The sequence below is a fragment of the Dermochelys coriacea genome, chromosome 18 (genome assembly GCF_009764565.3).
Source record: "Dermochelys coriacea isolate rDerCor1 chromosome 18, rDerCor1.pri.v4, whole genome shotgun sequence".
Taxonomy (NCBI): Eukaryota; Metazoa; Chordata; order Testudines; family Dermochelyidae; genus Dermochelys; species Dermochelys coriacea.
The window spans coordinates 7543504-7567162 of record NC_050085.1 but is presented as its reverse complement, the minus strand read 5'-3'; the positions used below and the strand labels follow the sequence as shown (position 1 = coordinate 7567162).

The window sequence follows — 23659 nt, the reverse complement described above, 5'->3', positions numbered from 1 at the left end:
AAAAATGCCCCCTTCCATGAGGTGCTTGGCCCATAGAAGCCAAGATCTGGACGTGGCCTGCTCAGTGGGTCTCTGTAGTGCGGATAGAACATGAGGAGCGAGGCAGAGGAGAGTCCAAACTTCCCAGGGCCACCCCACAAAGGCACCGTAAGCTTTGGCCCGGCTGGAAAGCAGGTGGTGCTGTGGGCCCAGACTGAGAAGCACTGGCAGGGCAGAGCTGGCTGCTGACTAAGCTGGCTGCTGCCTCTGGCCACAAGGTGTTTCCCTTCCTCTGCTCTTTGCTCAGCATTTCTCTGGGGACAAGGAAAGGGTGCTCCAGCCCCCCTTATTTTTTGTCTAAAGGAGCCAGCTGGGAGGTTCGGGGCTGTGGGTGTAACAATGAGCTCTGCTCCTTCCGACTGTGTGCCACAGTGGGTGCCCACTGCAAAAGGCTCTTGGGGCAGTGTCAACTCTTCCCCAGGAGAGACCCTCAGACCGATGGGTCAACGAGGGCCTGGAAAAATGCCGGCTTCAGGTGCAGTACTGGCAACAGAGGACACGGAGGCAAAGCCAGCCCTTGCAGATGTGGTGGCTGCCCCATTTCTGGTGGCTACCATGGGACTGGGCACAGGAGCCAGTGCCGTTCAGCACCAGGGCTGCGTCACCGGTGGAGAGGGCCGGAATCTGCCCCAGTGCAGAGAGCCAGGTAAGAGGCGTCCCGAGGGCCCCGCCTTGGCCCTTCGGCCCAGTGCGGGAGGGCGCACAACGGGCCTGGCAGAACCATCTCTGAGGAACTGGTGTGTAGCCAAGGCACTGAGGGAAAGAGGTGAATGCGGTGCAGGGCAGGAGGGGAACTGAGCGGTTTCAGGTCTCAGACATTTCCCTGGGTTAGCAGAGGGTTAAGGAAGGGGCTGAACGAAAAGGCAGCCAGAAATAAGGGAGAGTAAAGGAGACTGACTCCTGGAGCAGCCCACACAGGCGTACATCCACTCATCACGCAGCCATGGTTAAATGCAACCCGCTCTGGGGAGCGTAACAATGCAGCTACACCACACAATGCTGTGGGAGAAACGAGGGACACCTGCAGAACAGCCAGGGTAATGTCCCCTATGGCAAAAAGCACCAGAGCATCTTTCACGATTGCAAGTGGTCAGAAGCTTGGTTTTACGTCTCCTGCAGGACACGGCCCCCCTAGCAGTACAGCCTCTCCCAGCACCCCCACTGCCGACCCATTAGCCCAGTCCTGGCTCAGAGAGAGGAGCATCTTCTGCTGTATATCTGGCATTACTGCCCCGTACACCCCAGGTATGTGCCTTGGGGGGTCACCCCTCCAAGAGCTGACGAGGCCCAACTTGGCTTAGCTCCTGAGAGCGAACAGAATCACAGCTCAAGGTGCAGTTCATCATCATCATCATAAGTAGCGCTTATCTAACGCTTCCCATCCGGGGATCCCGAAGTGCTTTACAAAGGAGGTCAGGATCATTGTCTCCATTTGACAGATGGGGAAACTGAGGCGAGTAAGTGTCTTGCTCAAGGTCACCTGGGAATAGAACCAGTTTCTCAAATCCTAGTCCAATGGTTTCTCCACTAGGCCATGCTCCACTGCAGTGGGCACGGGGAGGGAGGGAAGCAGCTTCCCTCAGCTGATCACAGAACCCAAGAACCCCCTAGAACCTTGCCTGATAGAACCTAAGAATCCAACCCCCTAAGCTTGAGCGCCCGGGCTCCAGCTAGAGCCCCGATGGCCACACTGCTCTTTTTAGCACGCAAGCTCGAGCCACACTTGCATGAATCTGTCTACCCGGGTTGGGAGGCTTGCTGCCAGCTGCTGTTTAGACACACCCCAAGGGTCCTGACTGCCACCCCCTCCCGTAACCAGCAGACACAGAGACCCAAAGAAGCCCCTCCACCCACGGTCAGTAGGCCTCCTCCCATGGCAGGAGTGGAAAGACTTGGAAAGCAAAGCAAAGGGTAGGAAAGTGTGTGGGAGCGGAGAGAGATGAGCTAGAGGGAGAAAACACGAGGTGTGGTAGGAAAGAAAGGGTGGGGGGAGCTGGAGGAGGTGGGATGGGAGAAGGAGAGAGAGGGGATGAAAGAGAGAAGGAGCGTGGGGCCGGAGGGGTCTTTATCACCCTAAACCAGACAGACAAAAGCCGAGAGCACTGCGAATCACACATGACGCCGTGTCCCTTTAAACCACCCCGTCCCCGTGCGCGCCTTACCTAGCGTGACCTCGGCCTGCATGGGCATGGAGAGCGCGGGGTGCTTGACTTCACAGCTGAAGAGCGCCTCATTGTCTATCTGCGGGTTAAGCGTCCACATGAGCATGGCCCGCACCTCCACGGTGCCGTCGCTGAGGGGGATGTGCGTGTGGTGGAAGTAGTAGACGGGCTCCATGTTGTGGACCCACCTCGGGAACTCCCGGCTCACCACAGTCTCTGGGATGATCTCGGTGGCCGGGCTGAACAGAAGTCCCGGGTCAGGGGTGAGGCTCTTGAGGGGGTCCTCCGTGTAGGGCCGCCCGCCCCGGTCCTCCACGTCCAGCAGGGATAGGGACTTCTGCATCTTGGTGTCATCCAGGTCGCGGTTCAGCAGGTTCCGAGCAGCTCGGCTGTCCTGTAACCCGGCGGCGCTGGATGGAGGCTCCAGGAGGGGCACCACCTCTATGAGCTCCCCATCTCTCTTAAAATACACCTGGAGAGGGAAAGAGGGAGGGGCTGGGTTACTGCTGGCCACTCATCCCGGGTCCCAAAGGATTCCCCCCCCACTCACCTGCTGGCAAGCACACAGGATTCACAGGGACAGCCAGCGTCCTGGAGACAGGGGGGACTCGATGGCGCCGCATTGGCAGCTCCTTTCTGTGCCCATGAGCCTGCTCCACTCTGACCCCCATGAGCCGTCCATCCCTGGGATCAGAGCATAGCTCCACCCAGCTCTTGGCCTCTGCTGGGGCTGCCCATTGGACAGACACTTGTCTGCTAGGGATCACAACAACCCGTCCCATCCAGGCCGCTGAACGGCTGTTGGACAGCAGCAACTTCCAGCTACGATCTGCCCTGGCTAGATTTGAACCAGCAACCTGAGTATGAAGGACTATGGGTCGCACTGAGAGGTGATATGAGATGGACTCTTCCACCTTCAGACTCCCTGAGACCCTAGTCACCCGACCTACTTATGCATACGGGGACCTACGTTGGTATCACACACCAAGGAGCCAGGAGAATGGGCAAGTCAACGTGGTGGTGATGGGGGGGCTACATTAGCTTCTGCCTTCGTACCCCCTCTTGGTCTCTTTTGGTGCTTCTCTATAAGGCTGGTGATCTCCGGCAGAGGTGAGCCGAGACTAGAACCGGGGCCCGCTAACTTTCTAGGCCTGCACCTGGCCACTGAGCTAAAGAAACAGCCCTGCCAGTAATAGTCACAAGAGATGCTGCGCTCTGTTACCCACAGTGCCTTCCAGGAGTGACAAGGCCAGACAGGCTGAGGTGGCCAATGCCAGCAGAGGACGGTTGGGCAGCATGACAGGGACGGCTGGCCAGAGAGTCACTGGGGTGGGACACAAGTTGGCTCCCCAAGGCTGCCTGCATGAGACATTATTCATCCAGCACTGTCCTCTACCGCTTCTCTGACCCCAGCCTCCTCTCTGATCCTGGGACATAGAATGTGTGGGCAAGGCAGAGGCGAGGGTGTACGTGAGAAAGAGAGAGGAAGAGGTGTGCATGCTGCTAGATAGCCAGCCGATGATCTCTCTGTGTCGGTGCAAAGATGAGCCGGCGTGTCAGAGTGAGCTGAGTGTGTGCGAGACACGGGCGTGTGTCTGTCTGCATCACAGCGTAAGAATGAGCGTGTGTGAGAGCAAGCGAGTGTGAGGGGAAAGTCCAGAGGGGAAGAGAGAGAGTTGGAGAGGGTGTGAAGTGTCTGCACAAGAAGGTGAGTGTGTGTGAATGTGTAGGGGGCGTGCATGTTTATCTGAGAAGGTGAGTGCATGCATGAAAAGGTGAGTGTGTGTAAGTAGTGTGTATCTGAGAAGGTGAGTTTCTGTCTGAGGTGAGTGTGTGAGGAAATGATGGTGTGTGATCAGGGTGTGTGTGTATGTCACAGTGCCCACGAGGGCAGCAGCCGTGGGTGCGCGTGTTGAGATCTCAGGGTGAGTGTCACAACAATGCCTGCATAGGGATTTTGAAAGCCGCTCAACAGCAGAACTGTACTCCATTTCAAAGCACTCCTTCAAAGTCTCTGAAGTCTCAGTGTAATATAAAGGCTGCAGGACTCTTCGGAGATAAGTGTTTGAAAAATGACACAATATTTTTATTTAAATGCCTTGAACATCAGAATGCAGAGGCTGGAATAACTCCTGATCCTTTGGCAGAGCAGAGAACCCCCCAGTCTCCTCCGTGTGTTTATTTAAAGGAAAATCATTCACAAACTAAGCTCAGAGCCTGCCTTCAAGGAAGCTTAGACAATAAAACCTGCCGAAGACATCACCTGATGCAATGGACCAAGGCCTTTGCTGTGAGCCTGTATGTTCATGTGAGTGCAGAGCAAACCAGAGCATCTAACAGCGTTTCCCTGGGGAAACGGGGGGCCCAGAGGCTGGAAAGAGGTGAAGAACCTTTCACTTGGAGGTGCCAGTCAGAATCCAGCCTGAGTTGGCAATGAGTGTGTACCACGTGAGATGAGTTTGGTGGATCTCCGCCTCATTCCCGTGGGCAGGTTTGAACATCAGTAAAACCTCAATCATGAAGCACCTTTGGCTGTTGGGGCACACACCCAGGGACTATTCACCTTTACAGGTGGGCCCAGGTTTGGGAGAAACATCCCCTGCTGCTGTCTAGGCTGGACCTGCTCTGGGCCACCCAGAGGACTCCTGTCTTCAGAGCTGTCAGTCTGGCACCTTCCCCAGAGCGAGACTCAGCTGAAAACAATCCATGCTTTGCCTGGAGGAACTCCTAGTGCCTCCTAGAACCCTCCTCCACCTCCTCACAGCTACCCCCACCATCCTCACTGGTGCCCACAACCACCCCACCTGTGCCTGCTACCCCCAGGCATAGCCTCTGCCACCCCCACTCCCTCCACCACTACTCCCCACTCCACCTATACCCACTGCTGCCCCCACTCCATCCATACCTACCTCTGCACCTGTGCCCATCGCTGCTACTTGTACCCTCTGCCACTGCTACCCCCCACTCCACCTGTACCCACCACCTATACCTAGCATCGTCCCTTTTCCAACCGTACCTACCGTCACCACCACCTGCACTCACACCCTCTCCCTGACCCATTCCCATTCCCATCCCCACCACCCCCACCACCGTACCTCCCATCCTTCCTGGGAACTGACAACACGGTGCTGCCTTTCTCCTCCCTCCTCAAGGCAACGGCAATTCTCCCCAGAGCCTGTGGCTGCACTACATCCCACCTGAACCACTCCTCCCCGCAACACGCCCCCCTTTACACGCCCACCAGTGTGTCTCCAAGGGCAGCAGCGCTAGCAGAGACAGGGCCTGGCCATTTTTACCACCACCCCACAGCAGGTGTAGATGACTCAGTGCCCCGACACTTGTGCTCCCAGCCACACCTGGCTGGTGTAGACCAGGAGGCAGGGGGAGGTATGTATAACAGCCTTCAACAGCCCCAGTAGGGGGCACCAGCTCCGCCTGGTCTCCACCATGGCAGCCTTTGGCATTGCCGCGGAATTGGAGCCTGGCGGGCAATGACATTGGCTTGGTCGCAGTTTGTGGGTGATCAGGAGTGGATTTCCCCAGTGAAGCGGGCAGGAATCCGCCTGCCAGCTCTGCTGATGAACCTCACACCTGACTCACCGCCCCGCTGTTATTCCAGTCCCTGGCATCTTCCTTCAGACAGCACTGCGGGATGAGTCCGTAAAATCGGGAACTAGCATTTCCCTCGCGGTTTAAAACTAGATCTGGCCCCTGGCCTTCCGGGCACCACGGCTGGGCTGGACGGCTAGCCCAAGCCAAGGCCACTCTTCTTCCTGACGTCCCTGCCAGCCGGACGGGGTCCCAGTTCCAACTGGACTGACTGGGGGGGGGCAGATTTCTTTGTTGACTGGAAGAAAATGGAACCTGATTCCGATGGTGGGGCTGGCTGCTGCCTGGCATGCAAAAGGTAAAACCCATTCGTCTCAATCTCCTCCACACAGGGCCAGTTTGATTCAGGGTCTCACCAACTCAGGATGCTCAAGAGGCTGAAAAACATCCCGGTTCCTGGCTGGCACATGGTTTGCATTTCTACTTGGTGAGGCACAAACCTGTGCCCAGCCAGGTAACATACAGGCCGTTTACTCTGTCTGACCCCAGTAGATTCCCCTGCAGCATGGCAGCCACAATTCCCTGGAGTGCCCGGCACACGCGTCACTACGGACAATGAGACACTTAGCTTCAGAGTCCACAGCCGTTTATCAGCACCAGGCCCCGCACAGAGTGGAGCTGGGACCAGAACCAAAGATGGTAGGTAACGAGGGCCCTGGGGGTGAGGGTGGCTGGGGATCCTACAGGGGAGATCAGCCCTGGGAAGGAGGCCGGAGTGGGGGGTTACTATTTGCACCAGGGAGAAGGATCTGGGGAGGGGTGGGGAAGCACGTCTACTCCAGGGTGTGCTCCAGGCAAAGCATCAGGCCCATTCGCCCGCCAGCCCGCATGCTCTCGGCTTGGACCAGGGCGATGCAGACACATGGCACATGGGAGTGTCCCTCTGGCCTGTAGATAACTCCGCTGCTCCTGATTTCATATCGTGCCTGCTGCAGGCTCTGCAGATGCCACCCCGCTGTCCTGGCAGGGCAGGTTGGCGCTGCTGCCCCTGCGCTCCCTGTACCCACCCTACAGTGCATGCATGAGTGCCTGCATTGCGTGAGCATGGCTTGCAGGGCTGGAGAGATGGACGGCTCGGCAGGCAGGCAGCGCCAGGTATGCGGGGCAGGAACCAAAGTGCCACTGGGTCTCCTGTGCGCTTGCTGTACTCACCGTCGGGGCAGGCTTCGCTCCAAAGACTATGCAGACCAAGGTGAAGTTCTGCGCTTGGTAGCGGCTGAAGGGGGCGGGTGTGTCCGCAGCAATGACTGAGATGGAGATGGGAGGAGCTGTTGGGGAGAAAGGCCAGGGTTATTGCCAGTGACCTGCTATGGTGCCCTGAGCCGCACCGAACAGAGATCGGACAAGGAGCCTGTCCTACGGGGCTCGCCAGCTTGGACTTGGACAGGGCAGTGGGGAAGTGGGTTGGGACAGGGAACATGTGGAGACTCAATGTGCCCCTTTCCCCAAATACACAAACACCCGATATACGCACCCCACACGTACCACACTAGTGCACATGTAACCCACACACCTTCTGGGTGTGGTGTCTGTCCCATCTAGTGGCACCCAGACCACTTAGAGAGAGAGGTTAATGAGTCTGCCCTACAGCCTTTGCTAACAGCCAGTTGGCTTTTAGCTCATGCGGTAGAGGGTCGTGCACTAAGCTCCAGAGGTCCCCAGTTCGATCCCAGCGACCGGGGTCTGTCAGCGTTACACATACTGACAGGTTTCAGAGTAGCAGCCATGTTAGTCTGTATTTGCAAAAAGAAAAGGAGGACTTGTGGCACCTTAGAGACTAACAAATTTATTTGAGCATAAGCTTTCGTGAGCTACAGCTCACTTCATGACACACACTTCCAAACACCCCACAAACACAGGCCCAGACCCACCTCCCCCAGGTGACCTGTAATCACACTTGTGTACATGCTGTGTACACATGCATGCACAAGGTCATGCTCCACCTAATGCACCCACACAAGTCTGTGTACACACACTGGTGTACACAACACAGGCGCACATATACAGTACCGCTTTCAAACATGGGAACTCCCCATGCACCAATATATTACTAATATACATGCATATACCACGCCAGATCACCCATGCCCTACGCCTAACACGTGTACAGAACGCACTGCAGAACCTCCCCAGACACACATGCCTTCTACAACACCAGCCATGGTACATCCATTACCCCCCCTATAACCAGGTGCCCACACACACTTCCCCACGCCACCCCCAAGGTGTGTTGCAGAGCAGGTGTTAGCAGCGTGTGCAGTTGACCAAGTTCATGGGAGAACAGTAGTTTCCAGTTGGCCCGGCTGTGATACCTCTCAGCCCCGAATGAGAGCGGAGCATGTGTTCTCCTCCCCCACCATTACCATGGCATGCCGATGTGTGAGTCGCAACATCATGGCAAATGTCACTTCGGATATCTCCCCTGGCTCCTCGACAGATGGCTCCGAACAGCCTCGCCTCTCAATGAGACCCAGCCACAGACAGAGCCGGAGCCCTGGGCTGTCCTAGCACAGAGACTGTGGCACGGCTCCCACCGCTGAGCTTCCAGCTCCCAGGAGCTGGCCTTCCTCCTGGCATTGACCAACCTGGCCGTCCACATGGAGGAAGGTGGACAGGCAGCCTCTCTGTCACCACGGGGCCTTTTCCGAGCACACATCCCAGCAGAGATCCTCTGGGCAGTGCCCATAGACTCCCCTCAGAGCAGAGGGCACTGTCTGGGGTTCTCTGCTCCATTGATCCCTCATTTTTCAACCTCTGACCTCACTCCTGTCCCTATTTTCTTTGCTCCAAGCCATTAGCTGATCCTGGGGTCTTTGTGGCTCCTCCCTCTGCTGAGGTGGCCCATCCCACAAGGATCAAACGGACTAGTGTCAAGTTGGGATGGGAGCGACACCCTCGTTAACTCTGCATTCATTATTAATTGCTATCTCCTACCTACTTTTTGGTAGCGTCTCGGTGGCCAACCGAGATCAGGACCCCCGGTGCTAGGCACTGTGCACGCAGAGTATGGGACAGTCCCTGTCTTGGCAAAAGGTTGGAGAAAGTGCTATTGTCCCCATTGTACAGATGGAGAACTGAGGCCCAGAAAGATTCAATGACTTGCCCGCAGTCACACAGTGAGTCTGTGGCACAGCTGGGACTAGAACACAGACTGCCTGAGGTCCACTCCAGTGCCTTAACTGCAAGACCACCCCCCTGCTCCGAAAAGCTGCTTTAGCTTAAAAGCAAATAATAAGAAGTGTGACAACAATACTAACAAACTCTCGGGCAATCTGACCCTGACTCTCACCATAACTGTTTTTTTTTCTGAAAACCCCAGCTCCCGGCGTCAGGTGATCATGTGAGAATCTTGGCTTTCATCAAAAAAGTTTCTAGTTCCTGTGGTGGTGGAGAAAAGCTTCAAAATGTGACCCTAAAGGTAAACCCCAGAAGGCAAATAAGATCCCCATGGGGCTGGCAATACTGCAAACTAATCATGAGTGATGCATAGCAGGTCTGCCGCACCTTTCAGCCAAAGTTCCTCTAACCCGTCACAGACATTAACTGTGTAAGTGTCACTGCTAGGTAGGTAGGTAGGTAGGTATTGTTAACTGCCTCTTACAGGTGGGCACATGGAGACACAGGGCACGGCAATGACTGGCCCTGGGTTCACCAACAAATCACCAGTCAAATGGTGATTTGCACTATTGTTTGCTGAAGGGCTAGGACCTGATTCTGCTCTGAGCCCAACTCTCCACCCTCCATCAGTCTATCTCCAGACCATGGGCTCTTCAGGGCAGAGACAATGGGCCACAGTCTCTGCTAGTGTAAATGGGCATTGCACCCGTGGAGATACCCCAGTTTACACCAGCTGAAGACCTGGGCCTTCCTCTGCACATGTACAGGGTCTATCATATGTTGGATGTGATGAATACATAAAAATGTGTTGCCTCATTGAAATCGGGGGCATTACAGGGCTGCAAAGCCTATAAACCAGAGAAGGGCCCGGTTGAAAACCACAGAACCAAACTCCCTGAAACGCTGCGTCCGTATGGATGGTGAACTTTGCAGCATGGGCCCGCCTCTGGAAGGGCTGAACCGATCCCAATGCGACTGAACTTGGAAAAAGTTTAGCCTCAGATCCAATTCTGGATCCAAACCCCACAGCTTGGGCAGGTGTGTAATGACGACGTTATCGGAGCCCCAGATTGTTGTCATGGCTTCTAGCCACACAAAAACGTCATGAGTGAGGTGCTGCCCGGATCCCACACTCATCCCCTTCGTCCGCTGCTCACACACTCACTCTCCTGCACCGGCCCCCCCCCAACATTCACGCCATCCAGTTAATCTAGCTCCCCAAGCGCCCATGCCAACAACACCCTCCCTTCCCACTGTGGCATCCTCCCGGTGGGAGTGCGGTGGGGCCTGGTACCAAAGCAGAAGAGGGAGGAGAAGCGGGGTACTGCTGCAGTGAAAGGCAGGGGGCTAGTCTCTGAGGCCTGGGGAAGAAAGGCCCCGCTGAGCGGCAAGCCGTAAATTTAAAGCTTTTAGTCAGACCGGAGGCGTTGCCAGAGAGAATTCAAAAAGCCCAAACAAAACAAAAGGGGGTAAGGAAAAAGAAAGCGCCAGCCTTCTGGTTTATGTGAAAATTAACTATTGAACTGAGCAATAACAGCAGCTGAGGCGGGGCCCCAACTGACTGGAGAGATAAACACAAACTACTGCATCTGTAGTCGGCAGCAAGGGCTCCTTTTATGTGGCAGCTGCTCCGTAGCTTGTGCAAGCCCTCTGCTGCAGGCTTCTACCTTCCCTTGCAAGCCGGCCCCTCCCGTCGGTTAATTACAGCCGTGCAGAAAACTTTGTAGGAGGGCTCGTAAATTTCTCATCTCTCTCCACCCGCACCCCTGGATTGCCTCTCCCAGGCCATTCGCTCGCTTGAGGCGAGAGACACATCTCAGGACGCATCGTCAGCCCCACTGCGCCTCCATCCATTCCCCGTCGGTGTCCCCTGTAGCTCCCGCCTTCTATGGGCCAGTAAATCAACACACTCTTCTCTTCCCCCGCCTGTGGGAACCTGTTCACATGCCACTTCCATCCCCTCTGGGCAGCAGGAGGGGAAGCCTGATGACTGCTTAGAGCAAAATGGAAACAACATCCAGAGGCCCAGAGTCTCCTTCTCTCGTGAGCAACTGGCTCTTAAAATGCAAGCTCCAGGGCCCTAGTTTATAGGGTGCTGGTCTCAGGGAGACGAGTGGGAGACACAGAAAGTGGACACCAGTACTGATTGGTGGTAGCAGAACTAGCTAGCTCTCTCGTTAGTGGGGTGAGACCATCGGCACTCTCTGGGATCATGCTCTGATCGGTGGTGCTCTCTGGTTGGTGTTATGAGACTGCCGGTGCCCGCTGGTGGGCGGCACGGGACCGCTGGTGCCCTCTGACTGGTATCACAGAATTGCTGGCGCTGTGACTAGCTTGTCAGCCTGTAGCCAAGTCACCTCAGACTGTGGTTTCACCAGATACCATGCTTTAACCGGGGTGTTTGTTCAGCGGTTGGATGGGAGACGCCCAAGGGAAATCCCAGCTGCTTTTGCAGGCAGTGCAGGTGATGACTCAGTAGGGGGCGCTCTTCTCCCTCTGTCTGTACCAACACCTCTGCTGGGCCGCATCCACAGACAGAAGTGGGGGCTCCGGTCCCTTCAAATCACAAACCTGCAGTGATACTTCACCCTCACACACAGGGCAAAATCCGGACGTCCTTGGCTCACACATCCATGAGAGTTCTGCCTGTGTAAAGCCTAACAGCTAACGCTTCGTTTGCCAGTCGCTGTATTGGGCGTAGGATCAGCCCCTGGAAAAAAGTCTCTCGACTTTTGCTCATAAGGCAGAACAGTCCCCATTAATAGTCATCCCCACTTGTAGAGCATAGCAGGAGCCTTACAACTGGTGGGATTGCCACGTGCCAGATCCCAGCTGGTGTAAATCAGTGTAGTGCCAGTGAAGTCCAAGAAGCTATGCCCATTTACACCAGCTGAGGACTTGGCCCTGTGTGTTTTACCCGCTATGAGAATCACTAGCGGGATTTCCAGAGACGGAACAATTCCATTTGACAAACACATGTCTGATTTTAAAGGTTTTTTTTCCCTCCTAATAAAATAAATCAGCAACCACCAAACAAGCAGATTGTTCTGCTCGGCAGTCTCCCAAAAGGCATCTCCTGGGGTTTAGTTTGGAGCATTCTGGTTTGAAAGAGCAGTCAGCACGACTGCCATTGTCTTCTGAGTGCACAGAATATTAATCGGTTTACCCTCGGCTGGGTGCGGACTTCCCAGTGATTCCCTGTTCCTCATCCAAGTCAGGCAGTCACATTTTGGGAAGCCTCCTTTGGTTCTTACCAAAAAAGATTTTCTGCTCCACTTGTCTCCTGACAAAGGTATGATGTCCCAGAGTAGCGCCCATCCCCTGGCAGTTAGCTGGGAACATTATGGATTCGTTCTGTTTCGCCTGGGATGTTTTTCTGACTATGCCAGGAAAACAAATGTTCCAGTTATGATTATTTATAGCACCGTAATGCCGAGAGGGCCGGACTGACATCAGGGCCCCATTGTGCTCGGCGCCGTCCACACGTGTAGTGAGAGAGACAGCCCCTGCCCCAAAGAGCTTACAGCCTAAATGGGTAAGACAAGGGGCAGGAAGGGGGATCAGAGAATGGAAACAACTTGCCTGTCACCCAGGGGCCCAGCCAGGAGCGGAAGCCAGGTTGCCTGAGTCCCAGCTGAGTGCCCTAACCACTAGGTTACACTGCCAGTTTCTACAAGCTGTTCTGCACCATTAACTCTGGTTGTCTTGCAATTCAGTGCTAGGGTTGGATGCAGAGAGAATCCTGCCTCTCTTGGGTTTACCACCATTCACCCAGACCACTTAGAAGGAGGGGGCCCTCCCATTACCTGATACCAACAAAGATCCATTAGCATTGAGGGGGGTCCAGCTGACCTGTTCTTACCTGGGGCAAGAACCCACTTCAGCTCCTCCTTAGCTATCCTTTAGGGAGAGATAACTCAGTGGTTTGAGCATTGGCCTGCTATACCCAGGGTTGTGAGTACAATCCTTGAGGGGGCCATTTAGGGTTCTGGGGCAGAAATTGGGGATTGGTCCTGCTTTGAGCAGGGGATTGGACTAAACGACCTCCTGAGGTCCCTTCCAACCCTGATATATCCTATGATCTCCTGTGGGATTTAAGCTTTCGTTTTAATAAGTGCCCTATGCTACCCTGCTGGTCGACGAGTTATCCCTGTGAACATCCCCAATGCAGTCACTCCAGCATACTGGGGAGGCTATGCGGACTAGTGGCAGGGCACTGGCTAGGGAGTCAGGACACCTGAGGACTGTGACCTTTGTGCATGTCGCTTTCACCACCTGGTGCCCATTTCCACGCCTGTATTTTGTCATTTTAGATCGCAGGTTCTTCGGGGCAGGCGCTGTCTCTCACATGGTCGGGGGAGGGAGAGCCTGTCGCACCAGAGGTGACTAAAATAGCTTGGGTTGTCTAGCCAAGCAAAGCGAAGGCTGATCGCTCTCTATAAATATACCAGGGAGGGAACCCCAGCTAAAGGACAACAATGGCCCCAGAACAGATGGGGATAAACTGGCCAGGAGTAAACTGAGGTAGAAATTAGAAGCAGGTTTCTAACCATTAGAAGAGGAGGTTCTGGAGCAACCTCCCACTAGGAGCAGTAGAAAACAACTAGTTTTAAGATGGAGCTTGATCAATTTATGAATGGGATTATATGATGAGGTTGCCTGCAAGAGCAGGGCCTGGACATGTTGATCCGGGGGCCTCTTTCCTGTCCTACATTCCTATATGTGTACACAGCACCTTGCACAGGGGGTGTCACAAGGCGATCCTGTAGTTAATAATAATTGTACCACTGGAATAAGGCCACAGTGACTCAGGGGGGATGGACTGGAACCCCGGCACTGTCTAGTACAAACAGGTTACAGAAGATAGGTGTATCCATTGATAAAATGCCCCTGAGTTGGTATCTTCCATTTTCAAGTGTGAGGCTGAGCTTCCTTGGGCACGTCCTTCTCCCTTGCCTCTGGCTTCAGAGCAGGGAAATGCCATTCACCTTCCCTCTCAGGTTCTTTGACAGAGCACCATGTGTGGCTTGAGTGGGGTCCGCCTTTCCTATGTGCCTTGCTCTCATCATCCGTCTTCCCGGGACGTCTGGCAGGTTGAAGGCCTCTGCCCCTGCAAAGAAGCAGATGAGAACCGGGAGAGGGGCCCAAGGCAGGCCATTCCCAAACGTGGCAGCAGGTGGAAGCGCCCTTTCACGTGTGGATCGTTTTATCGGTTGTGATGAGCGTGGGGATTTTCCACAAATTGTTCTCAGAGGAGGTACGGCAGCAAACGCAAGCTCGTTAAGAAGGTATGCAAATCGCAGCACATGCAAATACACCCTGCAGCTGAGATCAGACTTGCTAGGCAAGGCACCGGATTCCCCTATGGCACCTTCACAGAGGGCAGGATAGAAAAGGACAGATGTAGATGCGACAAAGGTGGCTTAACTGGCAGAGATAAGATGGCCTCAGAAGCGGGAGATGCCCATGGCAGCGGAGGGGAAGCCAGGGGCTGCTGCAGCTCCGAGTTGTCGGCTTTCTAATTAGACTCGTGAGGAGAAACACCTGCACAATGACGACTAGCTTCAGCCGTGTCCCAGCCGAACCAAAGCTGCCTTGGTTTCTGGGCTCTGCAGGTCAGAGCACTGCTGAAACGTTCGGTCACTTCCCAGGCCCCCCAAGAGATAGAAAAGGGGGTCGGCCAGCGCAGCACATTCAAACACACATAGCCTGGAAAGCCAGAAGGGACCATCATGATCAGCTAGTCTGACCTCCTGCATATCGCAGGCCGCAGATGGCTGACCTTGAACCCAGAGGGCAAATCCAGCAGTGGTGCCGAGCACCAGGAAGTCCCCCTGGAGTCAGTGGGAGCAGACAGCAAGAAACACGCAGTCTTGCTGGCTGGGAGCCGCCAGTGCCATGGGGGTACAGTTGGCGTTCGGCTCCTCGGCATTTGGTCCAGCGGGATGCCAGCTGCAGATACCCGGTCTCTGGAAGGCCCTGGCTGTTCTCTGACTGCAGCCATACTTGCTTTGCCATAGGGACCAAAGTTCAACATTGAAGGCGCGGTGCTCACCGTAACGGTGACAGCAGGATCGCTCACGCCATGGGGGTGCCTTGCAGCAACTTCGTTCGGGAGAGCAGGAGAGGCTGGGGCTGGTGGGTGCCAGTCTGAGCCTGCCAATAGCCTCCCAGTACCACAGTAATGGCGCCTTCATCTGGACTTCTCCCTTTTCTTTCTTCTGGCGCTGGGATCCTCACACTTCCCCCCCTCGCCTCCTGAGGACGGGAATGAACCACAAGCCTCACCCCGATCTTTCTTCGCCGTGACACGGGCACGGCAGAGGCTAATCGTGCCGCTTAGCCCGCTACCAGGAGCCGCTCGGGGTCCATCTCCCCTGCAGCCAGGGGGAGGGGGCGTGAACGGCAGCTCGAGTAGACGTACCCACGCTCAAAACAGAAGGGAGGTCGCTGTGGCGCGGACTTCGGGGCGGACTGCACAAGCACACCCGACCCACTAGGAACTCACCTGCGCAGCCCGCAGTGAAGCCCAGGTCGCAGCTTCTGCACTGCTATTTGGAGTGAGCTGGCGAGAGTGCACACCCCTTGGCTGCAATGTGGACGTGCCCTCAGATACTACGGACGCGGAACCTGAATGGAAGAGAATTCATTCTGGCAGCTGCGTGTCTCGTGCCTGCGCTAATTAAGCGATGCCCCAAGGTGTGTGTTTGTGCTCCCGGGAGATGGTGCGTGTGTTTGGGGAGGTGCTTTTCCCTCATGCCGCCAGCCCCCTGGGGAAGCGCGTTATCTCCCGCTCACACAAACCTCCTGGGTTGTGTCTTGCCCATCTCCACACAAACAGCGGTAAGCACGTTTCCTCGCCTCTCCTGGCGACGCTTCCCTTTGTGAGTACAAATCTGGCAGATATTCCTGATGCTGCACCTGCATTGATGTCCCAAAGCCGAATTCTCCACAGCGCTCCTGTCACAGCAGGGACAGGAGAGGAAGTTTCACTGGGCGCTTGTTTCTGGCGGAGGGAGGAGGGAGAATAGAAAAAGGCAGAGGAAGCTGCCGAGGGATTTTTGGTTCTTTGTGTCCACTGATGGCTGAAGTTTCATTTGGCTCTGAAAAGCCATCCCAAGGAAGAGCCTCGCTTGGTCAGGGGTAGTGGCAAACTCAGGTTTGTTTTGCAGGCCTCTCTGAGTTTCTGGGGATGGTTAGCATTGCACGGGTGGTCTAGACTCAGGCCTGGACCCAGAAGGTGAGCCGCCGGGGCCAGATTCTGCTCTCAGTTATACCAGTTTCACTCTGAGCAATTCCACTGTCAGAGACGTTCCAAACTCACACTAATGCCTGTGAGCGCAGAACCTAGAACCCACTGGCCAGCTGAGGCTCGACATCTCCAGAGACCCCTGTCCGGCTTTTCTCGGGGGCGGGGGAACCCATACAAACTCCATTGGGAGCACAGACTGGAGGACTGTGCTGGGTGGGAGCTGGAACCAACACAACCTGCTCTCAGAACTGAACAGCACCGGAGATCACAAAAGAGTTTTCCCTTCTCCTCTCCTGCCTGTCTGTGCTTGAGCTGCTGCAGGGAGAAAGGAGAATCCATCCACGTTCCCAACAGCAGAGAAGAGGCTTGGGGAATCTTCTTTCCAGCTCTTGGAATAATATGGGGTTAAAACATCAGACAAAAAAGAATTCCATGGGGATCCTCACATGTTCTGCCTGGAGCAGAGACTTTACTGGTGTCAGCGCTAACGCAAGCGGGGAACAGACACCAGACCCCAGTTGCTAGCTACACGTGTACTTGAGACTAGGAAATCGATGTCGCCAGCAGGTGCTAATGTGATGCCCTGGCTAAGTGTGATTATGTCTCCTTCTAGTGATCAGATGGCACCCAGGATAAGAGCCTGCTACTTGCTCACACTTAAGGATGAAGTACTCTCCTAGCTCAGGCCACAGGGGCTCACGGTTTTGGTGCGAAAGGTTGCCATTCTATCCCCACTGGTGACTAATGGTGTCTGCAGCTATGTGGCCATGGAGTCTTTATAATGTGGAAGGACCATGTGGAGTCCATAAGACCAGAGCAAAAAAGCAGAGTCCTTGCACTGGGAGTGGCCCAGTCACATTTGGGGTTGGAAGGCAGGGAAAGAGATGGGTTCAGCTCCTACAGCTGATTTGGTGACCCATGTAATAGAGACATCAACGGAAGCATCTGAGCAGCAGATTTTGCCAAGTACAGACCCCAGTGTCATGTAATGTGGGGTTTCTTGCACCTTCCTTGGAAACATGAGGGACTAGCCATTGTTGGTGGGAGAATACCAGAGCAGACAAGCAACTGGTGGTCTCATGCAGTATTTCTTATGTCTGTAGTCTTATGTGCCTGGAAAGATCCTCTCCACTTTGGAACAACCAAACCAGAGACTATCCCCTAAGAATCCATTTCAGGATGCTATGGGGCATGGACACTGATACGCAGACATGGAGTCACGCTCAGTAAGGTAGCCGATTCTTTTGGTGAATCATGACCCTTAAGAGCATTCGTTCCAGGCTCCTGATGGTCAGAGATATCAAACCTGGGGAAAATGAAGAGCTCTCTCCTCGTGACAGCCAATTGGGTGCGGAGCCCCTGAGCAGAGCAGACGTCTGTTCATCTCACATATATCCCAGGGACAACTGGACATGCTAACGCTGCAGGGGAGAGCGCTGGCTGTGGAATAAAGGATGAAGCCACTCTTCTGTCTTATGACAGATGACAGGAGCTTGCTGCTCAAGATGAGACAGTCCGTCACGTCAAAACCTTCCTCTCCGGAGCCTTTGCTAACAAATAACCTGCTTCCTCCTCCCCCGATTCCAGGCCGGTGCAGGCTCCAGAGTAAAATCCATAGATCTGTGTCACGGTGGGAGAAAGATGGACATGGCGAGACAGGAGAGAAATCGCTCCAAATAGCAAAGGAGAAAGATAGGAGATGGATATATGGAGAGAAAATTACGGCAACATGCAGGAAATATAGACATCAAGACAGAGGAGATGTGAGAGTTTTAAATAATCTAACTCCCCCAGCCTGATGTTGGCCCTGCCATGGAATGTGACAGCTGCTGAGTAGCCACCCCATGGAAGATTTGTGCTGGTTTAAGCAGCCAGACCTGATTTTGTTTTGTCAGCTTAAGAGATAATAAAACAGAAGCACTGCACCATCAGACAGGTGCTGCCAAGCCCCTGCACTCACATGAGCACTTGGAATTATTGTTCTGAAACCAGTAGCACCTACAGGCAGCATCCTGAAGGAGATCAGGGGCCTAGCACACGAGGTGCTGTATGCACACACGATAAGAAAGAGCTCCTGCCCCCGAGAGCTGACAATCTAAAGAGAGGTAAGAGGGAATACACTTGGGAAGGACGACAATACTCCCACCCCTATTTTAACAGATGAGTCACAGATAGATGAAGTGACTTGCCCAAGCTCAATTAGGAAATCTGTGGCAGTGTCAGGAAATGAACTCCCATTTCCTGAGCCCTAGCCCAGCACTGTCACCACAAGCCCATCCTTCCAGCCAGCTAGTAAGAAAAGCAAGCGCAGGGTCCAGCTGCCTCCCAGCCTCTCCGGTCCCAGATGCTCTTTCCATTGCCAGTGGCTGGGTAAGGACCTGCTCCTGCCAGCCAACTCCCACCGATCTGGGGGGAGTTGAGGTGCTAAGCCCATCGCAGGGGCAGGCAGCGCACAGTGCCCAATAAGAGTGAAGGGAGCACAGTGAACCTTGTTAGGGCTTCCACAGGAGTCCAAAGGGCAAGAGAAATCCCCAGCCGATAGATACTAGCCTGGCATTTGTCTTGGGTTGACAGTCTTTTGTGGCAGCCAGTTCCACAGGCTGATTACATGCTACACTAGTTACTCCTAGGTTCCCCAGCCATTAATGCCAAAGCAGTGCCCCCTTAGCAGGACCCTGGTACCCACATGAAAAGCCGCTCATTGACACGATGAAATATACAACCTCACAGCTTAGCTAAAACCACCCAAAACAACAGCTAAGACAGCCTGTGCAAAGAAGATCTTCATTAAGTGGGAGGAGTTAACGAGCCCTCGTTCGGCCATGCTCTGTCTTCGTTCAGATAAAGGAGACACTGGGTAACTAGAGAGGAATGGGAGGCCAACGAGGGCCTTTGTGGCCTTTGATTTTCAGGAACTCAACATAAAAATAAAGCCTGGGCCAGGCTCCTCAGCTGTCGTGAAACCGCATCACACCACTGAAGTCGATGGAACATCAGCTAGCGGATCAAGTGCCCTGCGTGTTGTCAAAACTGGCATCTCTCCTGCAGCCAGTTAATGCCAGACAGGTTCTAAGAAGAGAAATGCCAGGCTGCTTAGCTTCACGGGCCATACGGGAGTGGCAGAGTGCTTTCTCATTGTCTGGCTCAGCCTGCATCTCTCCATCTCCTTGCTGCCGTGTTGCTTGTCACCTTCCCCTTCCCCTCCTCTCCCTTAAATCACCCTCCCTCCCCGGCAGCCGAGGCCCGCAGACCAGAGTCACTTATCACATGCAATTAAAGGTGCCATCCGGAGGAAGGAAACTTTACCTAATGCTGAGACCTCTAAATTTAGAGCCAGCCGGCAGGGAGTTGTAAAGCATCTCTGCTGATCTAAAGATTGTCAGAATTTAATGATGTCACCATCGGCTTGGCCCGGGATGAACTCAGAGAGACTGGGAGAGAAAGTGAGCGGAGAACAAAGGCCAGTCCCACCTCTTGGGGAGGTTCTACCTTTTGTCTCTCTGTGGGAGCAGCGCTGATTAGAGAGGAGAAATTTTGCCCCGAGTTTGCTTCTACCACCAAGGGATATCTGAAGGGAGGACTGAAAAAAGGAAGGTTTCAGAGTAGCAGCCGTGTTAGTCTGTATCCGCAAAAAGAAAAGGAGGACTTGTGCACCTTAGAGACTAACAAATTTATTTGAGCATAAGCTTTCATGTGCTACAGCTCAATTCATCGGATGCTGGCATGCATCCGATGAAGTGAGCTGTAGCTCATGAAAGCTTATGCTCAAATAAATTTGTTAGTCTCTCAGGTGCCAAAAGGACTCCTTTTCTTTTTGAAAAAAGGAAGGGGAGTTTCTCTTGGATTCAGCAGAGTTCGTGACTTCTGTTGACTCCACTGGGAGACGGCTGTGTTCATGGAGAAACAATGGCTGAGATACAGGAGAAGTCAAGAGAACAGGGTCTATTCCTGGCTCTGCCACAAAAAATGTCACACCTGGGCACTTTGCAGAGGTGTATTGGTCCATGTTAGCAGATTTCCATGCAGGACCAGGGCCCTGATGTGATGTGATGACCTCTAGATAAGGCCAGCATCTGACTCAGCAAAGGAAGGAAATTTGAAACCACAATATACTTACTCAATGTTGCAATGTTGTAGATGGAAGCAAAATTCCTCCCGTATCCCCGTGAGTGATCATTTTATGCCCTGAAGCATAAGATTTGATTGCCCCTATTATCCTAGCTTGCATAGCAGCAAATGTTATTAGCAGTCATAAAATTATCCTGGCCTTTTTAGAATCCAGCCACAGTATTTGTCTCATTGCCCTCTTATGGCAGCGAATCCTCCAGGTTCACCACACACGGCATTAAAGAAGTAGTTCCTTTTATTGGGTCCAAATTTTCTGCTCTTTAATTTCATTTCAGCCTCCACCTGCTCTCCCGCTTATGGGGCAGGGTGAAAGGGAAAAGCAGACATGGATCAATTTCACCAGGTGCTTCGTAACTTTAAAGGACCTGGCTCAAGTTCTTCTCCTGCTAAATAATCTTTAGCCCAATTTTTTTTTCAAATGAAGATGCCCAAAGTTAGGCATCCAAATCCAAGGGCCAACGTAACCAGCTTTATATTCAGAGGGGCTTCAGACTATGAGTGCTCAGAATCTCTGAAAAATTAGACCATGTTTTAAGGCTGAAATTTTCGGAAGAACTTACCTATCCACAGCTATGGTCCCCCTTGGCGTAGTATCTGAGCATCTCACAATCTTCAATGTATGTATCCTCACAAGCAACCTGTGAGTCAGGGCAGTGCTGTTATCCCCATTATAGAGATGGGAAATTGAGGCACATTGAGGCAAAGTGACTCGCCCAAGAAATCTGAGGTGGAGTAGGACATTGAACCCTCATCTTTCAAGACCCAGGCGGATGCTCCAACCATTGGGCCACCCTTTCTCTTTCAGTCACTGAGGCACTTAGGTGCCCAACAGCCATAGAATTGTTGATAAACTGGAGGAGGTTCGCAGGAGAGCCACGAGAATGATTAAATGATTGGAAAACATGCTTTATAGTGAGAGACTGGAACTAGATAAGTTCTGATTAGAAAAACGGCACAAATCGTTAACCGCATGGGTAATTAACTATTCCCAGCTCAGTCACCAACTCGCCATATGCTCCCACGCCTGACTCCATTCTCCTACACTAAGAAGCATCTTGCCACAAGATTTCAAGGGGACTGTTCACCTAGCATGGGGCTCCGCAATATAGGGATGGCAGAATCAGGCCCTTAACTGTGGCGTTCCTCAATTTACCCATCTGTAATCTGGGGATGGTAATACCTGCCTTGCAGGGGGGTTGTCTGGAGCCTAACCAGTTAATTAGCCAACTGTGGCTCTCCACTTGCTGGTATAATTCAGGTGTCACTCCATTATCTCACTCTGATGGACTCACTTCGGAGTTACACCTGGGTTAAGGAGAGCAGCATGCAGCACTTAATGTTTGTAAAGCTCTTTGAGAGCCTCCTATGGACGGGGCCAGAGACGGGCAATGTCCTATCGTTACGATGCGCCTGATTTTCAGAGATGCTGCGTACCGGATCCTCCTCCTTTCAAGGCGTTGAGCCTGAGCACCCACCGCTCCCATTGATACAGCTGTAGAGGAGAATGCTCAGCTGTTCCTGTTACGGACTCTAACCATTTAGTGCCATTGGCACATGCCCCCCCAGATACCTGACTGCATAGGCCCCCTCTCCCCCTCACAGGCGGCTCTAGCAGGAGCTCGAAGCCCGTGCTGTCGATACACGTGAGGAAGCAACTTTTAAGATGTTGGCTGACGTCTAAACACCGCACTGCAAAACCCAGCCGTTCCGTACCGGCAGCTCGGCAATAGAGCTGCTTCAGCGGCCCCCTTGTCTCTCCGCCACAGAGGATCATTTTCCCAGCAGGGCATCTTACTTCATTACAGAGAGGCTGGCATGTTGAAAGCTGCAAAAATGGAACACAAGGCAAGGCCTCCAGGGTTGGTGGCAGTGGGTTTTTTCACTTTAATAGGGGCTGCCTGGCTAATCTACATGCTGGGAGGCTTCTCTACTGGTGATTTGCCAGAGGGTGGGGGAAGAGAGAAAGAGGAGTAGAAATAAGGAAGGGGAGACAGGAAAAAAGGGAAGGAGAAAAATCAAGGGGAAAAAGGAAAAGGGGAGGGGAGGGGGAAAAGGAAGAAGAGGGAGACTCAGGTGAGCAGCGACAAGCAAGTTGGAGGAAATGTAGATCCCTTTCTCCACGGGGGAGCTGAGAGGGGCCAATGCTTCGTGCCAATCTCAGGCATGGAGGGAGCTGTTTCAGTGCAAACCCCCACTGCAGGCAGGCAAATCTGCGACTTGCCCCACTGGGCCTTTGCCGTGAGTGAAACCATGTGCAGTGGGGCAAATGGCATCTGCATCACTGCAGTGACAGTGGTGGCTGGAATCGGGGCAACCCCCCCAGCATAGACAAAGCCTAAGGCTTTTGCGAAGATCAGGCGACGCAGAAGAGACGCCTTGGAGGCTACTGTCCTCATAAGGGTCCCGGCAATGCCACCCACACCCTCGCCCCAGCTTCACTTTCGAGAGGCCAAGGTGAGGGGCATGCTCTGGCACTCCAGAGACCCTCAGAGCCCTGCACCCTGAGGAGTGATAGGCTGCGCCTGCAAAGAGAGAGGCCCTAGAGAGGGCGCTCTTCAGGGCAGGGACCATCTTTTGCTGTGCATCTGTACAGCCCCTAACACTGGGGGGCCCTGATCACTGATCAGTGTCCCTGGGTGCTACGGCAATGCAACTAACAAACAGCATCATTCAACAAGTGTGCAGCGCTTCCCTGCACCCCGAGCTGCCGCTCTGTCCTGAGGAGCCGGTGCTGCCAGACTGCGGCCCTTCTGCCTTCCCCCCATGCTAGCTGCACACAGCCTGACTTCGCGCTCAGCTGTACCCGGGCAGCTTCGGGAGCTCTGGTAGCATATGTCCATGCTATGTGGAGCAGCTGCCGCTGCTGTGCAAGGAGATGGGGTGCCGGCTGCAGAGACCATGGGGTGTCCTCCATTTCGAAAGGTGGAGCAGGTCCGGCTGTTTACACCAGGATCTGGTTTCTGAGTCAGAAGTGACTCAGCCATACGTGAGCTCTTTTTACCCACAGAACATGCACCCGTCATGACTAGGTTGGCCGTGACACGCCTGTCTTTCCCACTGCACCTTGCACAAAGACAGAGCAACATGGACATTTTTAATAAATAAACAGAACCCTGCAAAATGGGACAGTCCCTGCACATGCTTCACCCTCTGGGGACAGGAGAAAAGAGAACAAACGTAGCAAAGGTTAGTCATATTTCTTAATGCATTACGGGAAGGCTCCGGGATACTACGCTGACGCGTGCAAGGGAAGAGCTATATACAATAGAATAGAACCTCCTGGCTCCAAATCTTCCTTGCCGTGCAGATCAAAACAGAAGTGGCTCAGACCCAGCATCTGCAGGTGGGTATT

The 23659-nt window shown here is 53.7% G+C and overlaps 1 protein-coding gene across 1 annotated transcript in view; it reads right to left on the bottom strand.

The window, feature by feature from the left end:
- The window catches only part of IGSF21 (immunoglobin superfamily member 21), a 273045-nt gene that overhangs the window by 21689 nt on the left and 227697 nt on the right, over positions 1 to 23659 (bottom strand). Inside the window, exons 5-6 of the mRNA XM_038376831.1 lie at positions 6963 to 7078; positions 2202 to 2673 (exon numbers count right to left, since the gene is read on the bottom strand). Coding sequence (XP_038232759.1) covers positions 2202 to 2673; positions 6963 to 7078 — 588 coding nt within the window. The remainder of the gene's footprint in view (positions 1 to 2201; positions 2674 to 6962; positions 7079 to 23659) is intronic.